This window comes from Lonchura striata, chromosome 2 (genome assembly GCF_046129695.1).
Source record: "Lonchura striata isolate bLonStr1 chromosome 2, bLonStr1.mat, whole genome shotgun sequence".
Taxonomy (NCBI): domain Eukaryota; kingdom Metazoa; phylum Chordata; class Aves; order Passeriformes; family Estrildidae; genus Lonchura; species Lonchura striata.
The window spans coordinates 59,653,700-59,668,796 of record NC_134604.1 but is presented as its reverse complement, the minus strand read 5'-3'; the positions used below and the strand labels follow the sequence as shown (position 1 = coordinate 59,668,796).

The 15,097-nt window shown below is 35.8% G+C and overlaps 1 protein-coding gene across 5 annotated transcripts in view; it reads right to left on the bottom strand.

Annotated features, from left to right (window-relative positions):
- Positions 1-331: 331 nt before the first annotated feature.
- The window catches only part of DGKH (diacylglycerol kinase eta), a 153,649-nt gene continuing 138,883 nt past the window's right edge, over positions 332-15,097 (bottom strand). For all 5 annotated transcript variants that reach the window (XM_021530816.3, XM_021530817.3, XM_021530818.3 and 2 more), the window contains one exon: positions 332-11,189. In XM_021530816.3, coding sequence (XP_021386491.2) covers positions 11,100-11,189 — 90 coding nt within the window. In that variant the 3' untranslated portion in view covers positions 332-11,099. The remainder of the gene's footprint in view (positions 11,190-15,097) is intronic.

The following is a 15,097-nucleotide window of genomic DNA, read 5'->3' as shown; positions in this document are numbered from 1 at the left end:
TGCACATAGCCATGAGGAGGATGTATAAAAGCTGTATTCAAAGCCCCTAATTTAAAACATTTTTCAGGCAGTCCTTGGCAGACTGAGTAGAAATGACACTTGATAGTCATTCATCCAAATTTTATGTAGTTTTGAGTTTTCTTTTAAATTCCAAAGCCTTAGATTGTGCCAAGGAGTAGCCATTGCATTGATTTCAATGGGGAATTCTGGTTTAGATTTGATAACACTGGTAACAGCCCACATTTTGAGTGGACAACATCTAAAATTCAGTGTCATGATGTTCAAACATTTCCACTGATTTCTAGACACAAAATAAATTCAGGGACTCATATACATTGAATGCATTCTGTTTATTTGAGAAGGAAGATCTCATACGAGTGCCTGTTATGGAAGGCATCTCTTATCATGTACAATAAAATCAACCATTGCTTCCAGCAGAATACAAAAATACACATCTCAGTGACTTCCATACAATAATAAATATGTAATCATGCATCCAACAATAAAAAGGCACGGAAAACTGGTCACTTAGTAGTCATAAAAATTACTAACTATATTAACAAAGCCACCCAAATTATCTGTACAAGGAAATGTAACAATATATTCCAAAGGTGAAAACACATAAAACATCTTTAAAATAGTATATGCAATAAATACCTCAATTGTTTTTATATATTAAAAATAAAACTGTGCCATTGTAAACAGTATGTAAACAAACAAAATTCACTGTTCCTTACCATTATTACAAGTAAATAAAGCCAAAAGTTACACCCCTGCTCTGTTAGATATACTTCATTGGCAAGTTTTGTCAGGCAGTTTAAAGTTTTATTCTTTTCTGCAGCAAACAGAGCCTGCTATGTGTGTAATTCTAAGTATTAGAGCAATTGCTAAGCTTTAAAACTGACTGCCCAGGACATAGTAGGTCATCAAAGAGAACTGGAACTAGGAAAAGCAATTCTTGCAGTGTTATGGACAGAAGTAATTATTTTTACTACATATAATAATGTGGGTAAAACTCAGCGGTTTATATAACACTGCTCTCCTACAGGACTTGAGGGGGCTGTACAGAGGTGGTGAGCATCCCTTGGGTGGAGAAAGTGAGGTACTCAGAAGTTAACTACACTGCCCCCAGTCTTACACCAGCTTCACTGGCAGGAAACCAAAGGCAGAATCCAGACCTTCAGCCACTTCCTCCTCATTTCCTCAGATATCACATGGCCTTGCAGACAAATAAAGGTGTGTCCTGAACTCCAGTCCTGATTAGAATTGCAGAAAGCCAACCAATACGCAAAAGGAAAGGAGTCTGCTTGCTTGGCACCCTTCTGCCCCCACTGACAACCACAGAGCCTTGCCACCAAGTGAAGCACCAAGAAGCTTTTTCTCCCACTAATCTGTGGTCAGAGCCACATTAGCTAACGAGCCCAGACAGAGCCCTGTATCCTTTGCAAACCTATTTATTGCCTCAAATGTCTATTCTTTGAGGTCTGTTTCTACAGCCAACAAACTCCTAGAAATTTCAACCAAGGTGCATACTTCCTGCCTTATTAGCAAGGGGAAGGATAGGAATCTGAATATGATCCTTTCCTAAACAAAATTATAGGAAAAGATTACTGGAAGTGGTGGGCATTTGCACAGATGTCTTCAGAAAGAGCCTTGTGAAGGAAGGTGTCTGCTTTGTTATTTCTTCAGCTTTTGATAACCTTGACATACTACATCATTTTACACATCCGACTACCCCTGGGATGACTTATCTATGATAAATATAAACTTACCTGTTCCCAACATATGTATTTCAAAGTGCATGACAGCTCTTGTTTAAAAATGGTATTTTAGCCTTAGATGAAGAAATTAGGATGCATCTATTTAGCTGTTTCACAGCCATATGGTTTTTTTACAGGAAGAATACACTTTGAGCATACATAATTAAAAGATACCCTGGAAAGGGATTTAGGAAGCGCTGCATTATGGTATATTTCATCCTTGTGCTATTAAAGAACTGTTCCTTCTGCTTTTAGACAAGTGTTTTCTCTAATGTCAAGCAGCTGTCTGACTTGCCTTACCATTTAACGTTTTCATCATTTTAACTGATCCATGGAATATAAAAAGTCACTCAACACACTGGCTCTGAAGATACCTCCATGTCTTGATGAGAAGCTGAAACCCACATACTTACTATGTAACTTTTTTTTTTTTTTCCCAATAAGGTACTTCTGGATAAGGTACTTCAAGTGTCTTATACCAGATCTGCAAAGACAGGTGAGCTGCATGAGATCAGTAAGTATAGAAAACAGACAGGACTACTTTTTATTTATCATGGAATAATTCTTCACATTCACCTGCCACATTGCATTCCCTCTTTGTGAGATGAGAGAGGCATGAAAGGTGATCTCTTTTTAGAGGATTCTGTATTAAATCTTACAAAAGTTATTTTAGAAGGTATTTTCTTAGACATATTCAAGGACCAGATCAATGAAAAATTCTGTACAGTCTCTGAGGCATATATTCCCACCTGTGTTGTAGTTTGCAGGTTCCATAGAAAAATCCAAATAGAAACTGCAGATTTCACATTGGGAAAAAATAAATACATTTCACTCATTAAAAAACTTATCACAGTAGGAAAATAGCCAGTAAACAATAGATTCAGAAGAGTTTAATCTTGGCCCCAGTGAGATCAATGGGAGTTTTGCCAAGGATTTCAAAAAAGCCAAAATTTCACCCAGAATCATATACAATTCTTTAGCTGACAACAATCATAAACATCCTGCCACCCCATTGTATAAGTTAAATATTAATAAGCATCTGTAAACATCCTGCAAGTTATTTGATATAAAAAAATACTATAATAAAAACAATGCAGCATCTCAAGCACTGTATAGTTTTAAGTTTTTTTGGCTCAACATACAAGTTGACATTGTTATATTGGGCAAAACCAGGGCATGTATATACATCTCTATGTACAGGTGTGCTCTCACATAAACATTATGAACCTGGTACTACATATCTACATACATCCACACAAATACTGGCAAGAGAATGACATTCATAGGAATGGCACATAAAAGCTTACCCATGGTCAGTTTGAGGATTGCTTTTATGTGAGGAACAATATCTCTCCAAGAAAATAATCTGTAGGCTTACATGTAAATGCTATAAATGAAATGCAAGAACAATCTCCAAGGGGCCTAAAGTACTATTTAAAGCATAGCATATGCCTAAGTCCCAAAAGATTTATATGATTGCAAAGATGATGGACTTTCTTGTGGAATAAACAGGAAGAAGGGGAAACAAAGGGCAGAAACTACTGAATATGTGCCAGTAGATGTTAGATGGTTTTCATCTAACCCGTTAGATGTTTTTATCTAACAAATCATGTAAGATGTTTTAATTTTCAATTGAATATAGGTTTGGACTGAGTGGAAAGCACATGTTTCAGCTCTTTGCTACAAACTGCCATTTAGACACAAATATATGAGTTATGCAGAGAACTAGACAGCGTCCCATTTTTGCAACGCTTCCAGGCATAGCTCATGTATCCATTCATGCAGGTAAGTGGATGTTACTACAGAATTAACTACCAGCTGTACTTTACTGGAATACCAGTGTAAGTCACAAGTCTGGCTAATGACAGACAGAAACCATTCTGGGTTGGGATCCTCTCAGAACTTTTGAAATACCTTTAGATGAAATTTACCTTTCTTAAATGCCAGAATATACATTAAAAATACATTAATGCAATTCCATAGTGCTCAACATTTGAAGATACCTGCTCTAGACAGACAGATGTGACAGTGAGAAGTTTCATTAGTTTATTAGTGACTGATAGGTTTGCCATCACCATGAATTAAGACAAGAAGCTGCTAATACTGTATGACATTACATTATTTGTGTGTGATGACAGCAACAAAGAAGAGCCAGAGGAAAGGTGCAGAGATCAGGCCCCCTTCACCTTTCAGGAGCATCTCAACAGCTTGTACTCCTTATGTACAAATCCCATCTATTTATTGCATGTCTCATCTGCCACTGTGAATATCACCTTGCCCTTCGATGATCCTGTCGACATACAAGCATATTAAATCTCTAAGGTAACTGGCAGCTCTAGGGAAATGCCAAGAAGAGTTTCAGTTCTTTTAGGATTCTAAGGATATGATGTAAAAAGGTGGCTAATGAAAAAAATTATTTCAGGACAGGTTCACAAGCTCCTTGAATGGGAAAGATGGTTATTTTTGTCAAATATGAACAAACATATTTTTCAAGGTACCAAATTTAAGGAGACATAAAACCAAGACAGAAAGTACAGACACCACAAGTGACAGATGCCTGTAGAAAATCCTCTGGAATATGGCTAGACATACAGTCCAAATGCCTGTTTAAATGTATAGATGTGGCATCTTGTGAGAGGACAGTGCTACTAGGAACCTTCACAGTGAGAATATGCATGCCTGTGTGCTCCTTGTAAACCTTCTAAACTATCCAGCTAGAAAATCTTGTATCCTTGAAATTCTCATTAAAAGCCTCCAGGCCCTACTGTTCAGCACATGTGCTCTCCCCATCCTGAAAAGCAAGACCAAGCAGCTTTGAATGGCTTTCCTCCATCTCCCTGTTCACAAAATAATTGACCGTGACTGCAAAGAGAATTAGTCCCAAACAGAGCTTACTTACATTAACACCAGGAGAAGAACATAGTTATATCTCTAACTCTTTCCCTGTTACTGGCACTGTCAGGTTATTAATTAAACTGGTTTTTATCCAATGAATTCTTTAGTTTAAAAAATTTGGGACTTAAAATGCTAATTCCCTTTAAAAAGTCATAGAAGGGATTTGGGGCACTATGGAGATTTTATTTTTGGCTTTACACACAGTTTCCATAATGAAAACAAACATCCAATTTTACTTTTAGCTCATTTCTTCCTGTTCCCACCTTCCAGTACACACACTCTTGTCTAGCTATACCTGGATCAAACAGAGCTCCCTAAAATTGTTTCCAATGAATTTGGAAAAAGACAGTTGCAAATGACTTAAAATTTAGTACCACATTGTGTTTATATTCAGTAGCTTTTCAATCCCAACACTAGTCTTTGAATAATACCACAAACTATATTTTTCCAAAATATTTGTTCCACAGAATAAAATATTAATTGGCCATTTGGACATTGTCCTACTAATAGCTACCATAACGTTCAGTATTTTCAATGTCTTACAGAGCTGGTAGAGTTAGCCAAAACATTTCTCTTGCCAAGGGTATTCTGGTAGCTCACATTAATTGTTAGACAGAGCTTCCAGAAGGGACTACAAAAATATAGTCCATCCTGGCTATGCTAAGCTTTGAAGCCTGAAGCCTTGGTGTATCTTTCTCTCCTCAAGCACCCTACAACTTTTTCCTGGCCTGCTTGTCCAGCTCTTCTGAACAAAAACCATAGACAGACATGCAAGGGTCTCATCTTGCCAGAAGCTGGGAACTCATCCAGACACAGAGCTGGGAAGCAAGGTAAAAACATTAATAAAGGCATGACTGGTGTTAAACATAAATGAGGCACCAGCTTCTTCGGGCCCACTAATACAAGCAGTAGGTTATATGAACTCAAAATCTCATCAGAGAGCTCATCAATTTTTTGTCAATTGGGAAACAAGTCTTTAATTATTTAAAACAGATGTTTATAGTTCTACCATGTGCACATATGAATTTTCTGTTGATTGTTCTGAAGGTGATAGGTCTTTTTAACCACTATAGCTAAATTGATTAAAATTTGTCCAGGAATACTCTTGGGTACATATTCATCAGCATTTTGCTTCTTTGCAGAAGTGTTAGCAATGCTAATATTTTTTAATTTACATATGACAAAGGGATGACATTTGAAGATTACCTCTATGCACTGAAAAAACCCACAAACCTTTCACATTTTTTTTTTTAGTTAAAGTATTGACAGTGATCACTATTAAGCCTACAGAAGTTGCTATAAATTTTAGTATTAGCTCCAAATGGGTACAGAAATAGTCCTCTCTAGATGGCTTCCAAATGGATTATAATTTCTGAGAAACACACTGGTCTTCTGTATGGCAGAAACAAACATTTCAAGTACATAAGCTAACACTTAACAGAGCTATGAAATGCAAATTCTACTAATGCAACAGTAGTAAAAAACAACTAGAAAAATTTTTTTCTTTTTGTAAAAAAGATCCATTCTAACTATACTCTAGATATAAATACAGGAATTTATACAACCAGTAAAGATTTTATATTGATAAAGCATCATTTGGTAATTATCAATCCTGCTGATGCTACCATTCATCTCTGAAGAGAAAACAGAGATATTTTAAGTCTTGTCCAAACTCCTTAGCTTCCTCAAGTCATCATAAACTTGTTCCTTAAGACAGCAATACAGTCATGTACAGTTCTTGCAAACATTAAATCCTCGCAGTTAGAATAAGCAGCATCAAACCTTGATGATATGAAAATCATACCACAAAACATACAAATCCATGAAAACAGAAGAATCAAAAATGCAGGACAGTCTGTGTTATAAACGTATACAGGATGCTGCAGTTGAGAGGTACTTAAGTTATTGGGGTGAAAAAAATAAATTTAAAATTACTTCTTTAATTTTCTTTTCTGTGGCTCTCACTTACTCATACAGGTGACAAGATGATTTCCTGGTTGTAAGCTAAACAAATTGCTCCGGCTCAGTTGTCCTCAATGAGATACATTCCTTGTGACTTTACCTTTTACAAAGACTTTTTGCACTGCTAATTATTAATTACCAGACCTTTTGAACTCATAGGCAAGAACTTAATATTTAGGGGCACAGAGAGAGCACTGCAGAAACAGCTATAAACACTACTAATGCAATCATTAACAGGAAGTATCAAGCAAAATGGAATCACCATGGGGGGTTTTGTCTTCATATACATTACTACAACTGTTTTTAAAGTAGGGCTATGGAACATCCTGTCATATTTTCTTTATATATTAATTTTCCATTACATGTGAAAAAGGTCTCATGCCAGTCTTCCTGAAATGGAGACCACATGCACTGAAAAACACTGATAATTTTACCCTTGAAGTAATGTTCATTATCAAGGCTTTATAAAATTTTCATTAATAGGATGAGCAAGTTCAATTAAAAAGTAAAACTGGCAGGTTATCTGTTTCTCTACAAAAAAAAAAAAAAGCATAGGAAAATATAAAATGGACATTTATGAAGAAAAACATCAATAACTCTTCTTTGAATTACAGCGATGCAGCATTGCAGTATTAATTACTTTGGACAGGGATAGAGAGATCAAGATGATTTCTATTTATTATTTACAGGACCAAGAATGTTAATTCCAGTCCCAAGAAGTATTGGAATTAAATAGTCTGAGAGGGGTTTTGATCATATGCTTTACACTTTACTGTTCTTCCAAGTTCAAAGCATTTTTCTTTGAAAGAAAGAGACATTCAGGAGAAAAGAATAGTGATTAAGGGGAGAGACATAAAAATGTATCAAAGAAAATTTTTCTTTGCCATCTTATAAAAAAAATTATTTTTGAACCTTCTTTTCTTTGAAGTATTGCAAAACATCCCCAAACACCTAAAACCACGTGTTGGCTTGATTTCATGAGGCTTTATAAAGGCAAAACTTGCATGACCTAAATCAGAGATTGCTACAGCAATCAAATACAGTGAACTGAGGAAATTATATTTGAAAATTAAAAAACAACAACTTAAATTTAGCAACCTGATGCCATTCTAAAACATGCAGTTCTTGTGTTCCTCTCTCTGAGATGCAGAACTTTTCATCTATACAAATACAAGCGACTAGAAAAAAATGCAGATTACTCTGCACTCCCTTCAGGCTTTAATGTATACTGACCACAGAAATCATGTGTATTTGACTGGGGGGAAAAATTAAATCCAGTAAACTTTGTATAGGGATTGTCTTGATAAATCTAGCATGCTGAAATCAGGGTCCACAGGCTCTTATTTTCTAAAAAGAACTGCTTTTAGGGATGTGTTAACCTTGGTTTTGTTATAATATTGGGATGTGTGCGTTGAAGCACTTTTTACAGCAGGGTTAAATTAGGGAGAATACAGTTTGTTAAAAAATGTAGTTATGTATGTACTTAGTTCTAGGAGCTGGGACTTTTACAGCAATAAGAAAAAACCCCAATATTTAGAAAAAATCACGAGAGAGCAGCACTGTGTTCAGGTCTTCAAAAAAGCCACATCACTTAAACACAGTTACAATCCACAACCTCCACAAAGAACCCATACAAAATATTTTGAGCCTCCTTGTCAGAAGCATTTGCACTTCATAGCCAACACTAGTCTAAGGCATAGAGTTGCATAAAATTTGCTTTCTTGGGCATCTAATAAATACAGCATAAATTACACAGTTTTGCTTTTTCCTACTCACATGATTAAAGAAATCTGTTTAGGACAATCAAAGTTGAATTCTTTGGTGATCATTCAGAAAAATGAACATTGATCAGTTGTCCTATATTGAGGTAATTTGAGGAGTGCCATAAGAAAGTTGTGTTACAAACAAATTTGCCCATTTTTCCTGCCCAAAAGCAGCTTCCATTTCTTAATATACTCAGCATAGATCTCTACAGTGACTTGAAGAGATTTGGTTCCATAGGCCATCTTAATGCATTACATACAGCAAGGCTGAAAGTTGTAAAGAGATTGTATCTTACAATCAGGAAAGCAAAGAAAGTTCTGCTATGTGTTATGTCCTTGAATAGACCAGAAGATGAGCTGTGCTGTCTACTGCAACATCAATATGCTAAAATGCTGCCACATGTTAAAATACAGTGTAGCTTATGGAGAACCAAAGAGAAAAAGAAATAAAGCTTACAAAGACTTGGCAGATGTCTCCTGAATGTCATTAAAGGAGTGAATGTCAAGTACATTAGAATAAAACCAAAACCAACAAACTTTCCACCGTTTGCCTAACTTTTCATATTTTTTATATGCTTTTCATACAACAGCCTGAAAGTCATATCATTTGGCAAATGCAATTTGGTTTGTTTTTTAATGGAAAATAGCCCTTTACTTTTGTTTGTTTACCAGAATAATCATTATGTCCACAGAACTCCCAGAGTGGTGCCTGTTCAACCTACAGCAGCAAGAACACAAAAAACTACAATCAGAAAAAAATTAAGTCTGTTTTGATTATTCTGATTTTTTTTTCTCCAATAAAACAATGAGGATAATAGACTTTCCTTTCCAAGGGATGAGTCCCATCTATTTGCCATGGAACAGCTCCTGTCATATGCATGGGAAATGGAGGGCAAAACCAGGATGCAGTACTTGACATTGGCCCCTTTATACAAGAAAATAAGTTTTGATAAAAAACAAATTGAAACAAATGAAACCTTACTCTGCTGCCCATGAGGAAAACACAAATAGATGTTAAGATACTCTTTAAAATGCAAGAAACATCAAAGCTATTTGATTAAGTGAAAGTCAAATGTTCCTTGTGCTGCAATGACACATTGATAGGAATAGCAAGGAGAAAGCAATTCTGTGCAAATTTTCTGGCAGGTGGTGCAAAGTCATCTTATCTCAAACATTTAGGTAGGATTTTTTTTTTTAGATACCTGAAATTTATTTTCCAACTAGATTAATACTTTTGTGAAAAGTTAACGAGGAAATTAAATTATGAACCTGTTTCATTTAAGTAAAGTGTAAATAACCTTACAAACTCTGGTCTAGAGCAATTTATAAACAAAGGTGGTTTTAATTTTTTTAACCTGTTTACACTCGTGGATTACTGTCTTGCATGTGATTCATCTTAGCATGCATAGCCTAAAACCTTGTAGTCTGGGTTTTTTAAATTTTTATGGTCTACTGATGGTGGAGTGCTGTCAAGAAAAAAATTGATACCTTTTTAAAGAAATGCACACAGATGCATTTTTAAATTAGTAGTTAATTAGCAACAAGTAAAATTTTACCCCACAAAAATCATATCAGCTGCTACATTTTAAATATCTTCTTATGTATTATAAATAAAATTAAATTTTCCTTTAAGAAAATTTCATTAATATTTAAACTTGCTTTTGAACAATAGAATAAATAAAACCATTAGTGCCTACAAGTTCAAATATGCTACAAATGTTTAAGATAACTGAATAACTACATTAAAATGCACCATGAGAAAATTCTTTATCATTTTCCATGCAGGAAGCCAATTGATGTTTTTGTGAGGTACCGGTCTTTCAAAAAGTCTCATAAGTTAGTTACCTGATAAACCTTCTGTACATGATATATCTAAAAATCTAACTGTACAGTGTTTCAATCATATATAATCTGCTGAATATGGCACAAATGCTAAGTTTCCACACCCACACACCCTTTGCCATAGAACACATTTGAGGCATAACACAACACTGAAGAATAGAAAAGTGCCTGAAACTGGAGGGAAAAAAAAAAAAAAAAGACACTCAAGTAGCAATAAATTAAATCTCATTCAAACCAATAAAAAAGTTGTTCAAGTGTTTAAAGTATCAGATGTGTCATGCAACAGAACAACAGACAATTCAGGCAGGCACACCATGCAGTATAGTTTGCATTCATGGTATCACGAGGTATCTCTCCCCTCTTCTGCATGGCCAGCGAGTGCTGGATACCTGCGGCACTGCCAGGCTCACGTGTTGAACCTTCCAAACACCCTGGTCTCCCACACAGGAGGTTTTACACAGCTACGCCTCAGAAGGAAAACCAGGTGACCTCATGCTGTACAGTGGCATCTTGCTGCAGCATAAAGAGAGGCATACTGAGCTGCATGTAAGCAAAGCAATCATTCCTTGACTATATTTTCCAGTCAGTGCAGTTCACCATCAACCCATCAATTTGCCAAACTGGGCTTATCTGAACTGGCCAATTTGCACACCAAGAAAACATCTTTGCAGAACATACCACCTTTTCCTTTTTGTTTTGGCACAAATCCTTTTGTACTCTTGCTGCAAGTTCTTCACCACACAAGAATGCAGAGGTGCTAGCCTGTACAAACACCAGTGCTTATTCTTCCATTAACTACAAGGACAGCCAAGTGCTTGCAACAGCTTTGCTTCTCCAGCAACTTTCTCTTCTCTCTTTAAGAAAAGCACCAGCATAATTACACTTCAGACAAAGGGGTGTTCTTGCTGAGCTCTTTAATTCCCTGGAGAATTCGCTTCATATGACCCACTTTCGTTATCCCCAGGTCCTACAGAAAATTTAAAAACAGAAAAAGAAAAAAAGAGAAGAAGAAAATGAAGGAAGTTTACTTAAAAAATGGGAAAAAGAAACCCCAGTGATTATGACCTATCCATACCTATCCATGCAGCATATGTCTAGAAATGTGCTCACTGCAATCAACACTAACCAGGAAGGGTTAGCAACAGTTGCTTTACAAGAAGACTGCTTAGATCACACAATGAATCCCTCTCTGTCTGGCAGACAAAAAATTACTTACCTGCAATAGTGACAACCCAGGGCACTTCAATATATGTCAAAACCATCTTTGATTTGATTTATAAATACAAACACCTTTCACAATTTCTGGCAAAATAAAGAGAACAATCTCCCCCTCCTCTCTAATACAGCAATCAAATGCTTGGTAGAATGTGATGGATTGAAACTTCTGTCCAGCAATGTCACTTGATCTGAGGCCCTATGATGTCTGCTTTAATCAACAAACACATATATGCCCAGTTTCTCAAGGGAAAGTGGATGTAATGGCTACAGGCATGTAGGACAACTTCCCTTTAGAGAGCAATAGAAAGAGTAAGTTTTGTTTGTTTTGTAACCAAAAAGGTTACATCTCCTAGCATGGATGTTCCTGATTAGAGAGATGGAAGAAAACTTCTTAGAAACATGACAGTCATATCCCAAAGGAAATGTGAAAAGCACAAGAGTAAATCTCTTTGTAGCCACTAAATCATTCACATCAGCTGAAATGTTTCTATTATTGGTTTCTAGACCCATCTCTGTATGCAACAACAGACAAGAATTTTTTGTAGCAAACTTCTTCCAGTATTAGTAATAGCTTTAGCAGCATCCTTTTTCAATTTTGGCTGGTCCAATGATCAGAGAAACAGAATGAGATGCCCAGCTGTGCTAATGATCTCTCACCACACTAATGAATTTTCAGCTCAGTCTGGTGGAAATCTGCTTTTCTTATGAAAAAGTCTTTAAAAAACATGTCTTAGTGGTGTTGAGCAATCAGCAAACACTAGTTATTTGTAGAATAAACCTTATATAAATAGATTGTGGTTAAATAGCTAAAAAAATTAGAAAAATTTCACTATTTTTCTGAAACGGAAATAATTTCATTTTAATAGGAAGATTTTTCCATTACAAAGGCATTAAAAAGGAGTATAATTAGGCAACTTGAAAAAGTATTTCTCATATAGAGTGGAAAATATCTATTATTCTGTACATACTCTACGCAAAGACTGTATCTACATTTCTACAGCCACAGAGACCTCAGAAAAATCTATATTCTATATTACTTTAAAATGGTAGCATGCACTTCATCTCAGAAGAAAGGGGTGGTAAAATGGACATGAATTCAATCTTTTATTATAAAGGTAGCATAGCCAAGATTAAAGAGATGGTTTAATTTTCAGAGAGTCAAGAGTGAATTCTGGTTATGTTAGAGAGAAAAAATATTTGGTTGTTTCTTCAGTTGAAAACTATCGGCACTATAAATAGACAGTCATCCTTTACAGGACTTTGGCACAAAGGTGTCAGCATTAAGGAGTTCAACATTTGTTCTTAAAATTTCCTAAAGCAAGTGCTGTTCATAAACTACCTGAAAAAAACTTCCTGATTTTCCACATCACATAAATTTATATTTTCTTTTCACTAATACTCATCTCACTTATAAACAAATGTTGTACTAATTTTTAAGTTATGAGAGTTAATGTAGGTAGTAGTCAAATTAATACTAAAATGACAGTAATATTTATAATTTTACATTTCTGTAATATTGTCCTTTTTATGTTAAACTTAATTCTCAAGTGAATCAAAAAAAAAACCACACATGACTAGTGAAACTAATGAAATAGCCTACTTGCTATGTGGAAGAAATTCTACATAAGGGAAAACCCATAAGGATACTTTCCAAATCACAACAAACCACACAATTTAAAGGTTAAGAACTTACAAAGTCTTCAAAAACAGATATATTTTCATGAGTAGAACTTCTGTTGGATAAGCAATATAGTGAGATGCTGCCAGAGTTCAAAATCAGAATAAATAAACATACTATGAAATTCCAAAAAAACTCAGCCACTTTTCCCACAAGCCTATTAAAGCATTTCACAATACCTTTGATTCAGAGGCAAGAGATTCTGGGTTTATTTCTGTTCCAGCTGAAGTTGCTGTAATGCATATCAGAACAGCAAGTCTCAAGAGCCTCATCAAAAATTTTGGGGGCCCTTTTTCTGCTACACTTCCAAGGGGAAAAAAACCCCAACCAAAAACTCAGAATTTTTATGCTTTTATAATAGCCTTTGGGTTGGTGGAAACTAGAATTTATACAGTCATAACACTAGATGCTATTTGGTATTCTCAGTTTACTCCTTATGCAGAAAAGTCTGCTGAAATTCTCTCATGTCAGACTAAAAGAATCTGCTATATCAGCATATTATGCATCATTCAAGGAACAAGACCCTCAAATATCTCTACATATTTGTGCATGAGACATAATCTGTTCATATCTAATTGGCATCTAGTTAACAAAAAATCAATTTGACTAAACTACAGTTTTGAGGAAGAAATTCTAGCCAGAGTCTGAAGAAAAAAAATAGCTTTTATTTTTTCCCAGATATAGCCTTAGAACTACAGTATCACCTCTCTCCCTGCTCTCCCTAACCACTTTACCATCTCCTGGACATTTTTTGGCCAAATGTAGCACCACTAGCAAATAATTGATACAAGAACTCCTTAATAATAATAACATCTACCCTACTTGCATCCCCAGTGTAAAAAACATTTAGCATGTCTGAAATCTAACAAATATTACAAAACTTTTTCCATAAAAAAACTTTTTCAAAACATGCTGCTGCAAAACACAAGGATGAAGTGTCACAGTCCTTGTCACAGATTTCAGTCTGACTAGCACTATGGTCTGTGGCATGGAAAGCCTTTCTCCAAGGAAACCAACATTGCTATGGAGCTTTAAGGAGACATCATCCCTTGTCCTACCAGATGTGTTGCAGTTCTGATTATGACTAAGCTGCCTGCATAGGAACATGGTTATCAATGCTAAGAATGCCAATATTTATTTCAGAAAAATCAGTATAATTTTCAATAAGTTTGCTTGCAAAATTAAGTAAAAAAAAAAAAAAAAAAGTCACAACTAAGCCTTCTTTCTACAGTTTCTGCAGAAAAAGACACAATTTACTGCCAAGCCATTCATCAAGCAAAAGAAAATCATACAAGTGTAAATTTCTAACATCCCCCTACATGAAATCAGGCATAAGAGGCCAGAGAAAGATTATTACTGCAAGGACTGCGTGGAAAGAGTTATTCTGGTTCTTCATTTGCCAGTTGCCACACACAGATCCCTGAGAACGGGATCCACAAGCAGAAATACAATTAGAAGTGCCCAATTCTTCTGTCAGTGTATCAATCTGCTCCAGCGATGCGTGCAAAGGAAGAGTGTTTTTTCAAATCCTTCTCCATACTGCTTTTTGTCTCTACTTTCGACCACAAAAAGAAAGGTGAGCTCAGAGGATTCAATTAAAACAGGTAGCAATTTTTCCTGCTGCAGACATGAAAGGTAATAGGGATAAATGTACTGCACATGAGTTAGGAGCTCATCAATCAATGGTGATCTCGTTTAGCTTGTCAGGAAGCACAGGCCTTCCAGTGGAGGAGAGGCTGCAGACAGATTATAGCTTGCAAGAGCACTGAAGGCTCATCTGCACACCTCCATAGCCAAAGGGAGGAAAGATTCACAGGGTAGCTTGTGATGTGTTCTTCATTTCCCAAGTACCACATGACACATCTTGACACCAATTTAGGTCACTGGAGAAAACTGCAGGCTGCAATTGGCTCTGTGCAGAGACCATGTCCCATCATCAGCAGGATGAGCACTAAACTCTGCTATTTAAGTTCAGTGCA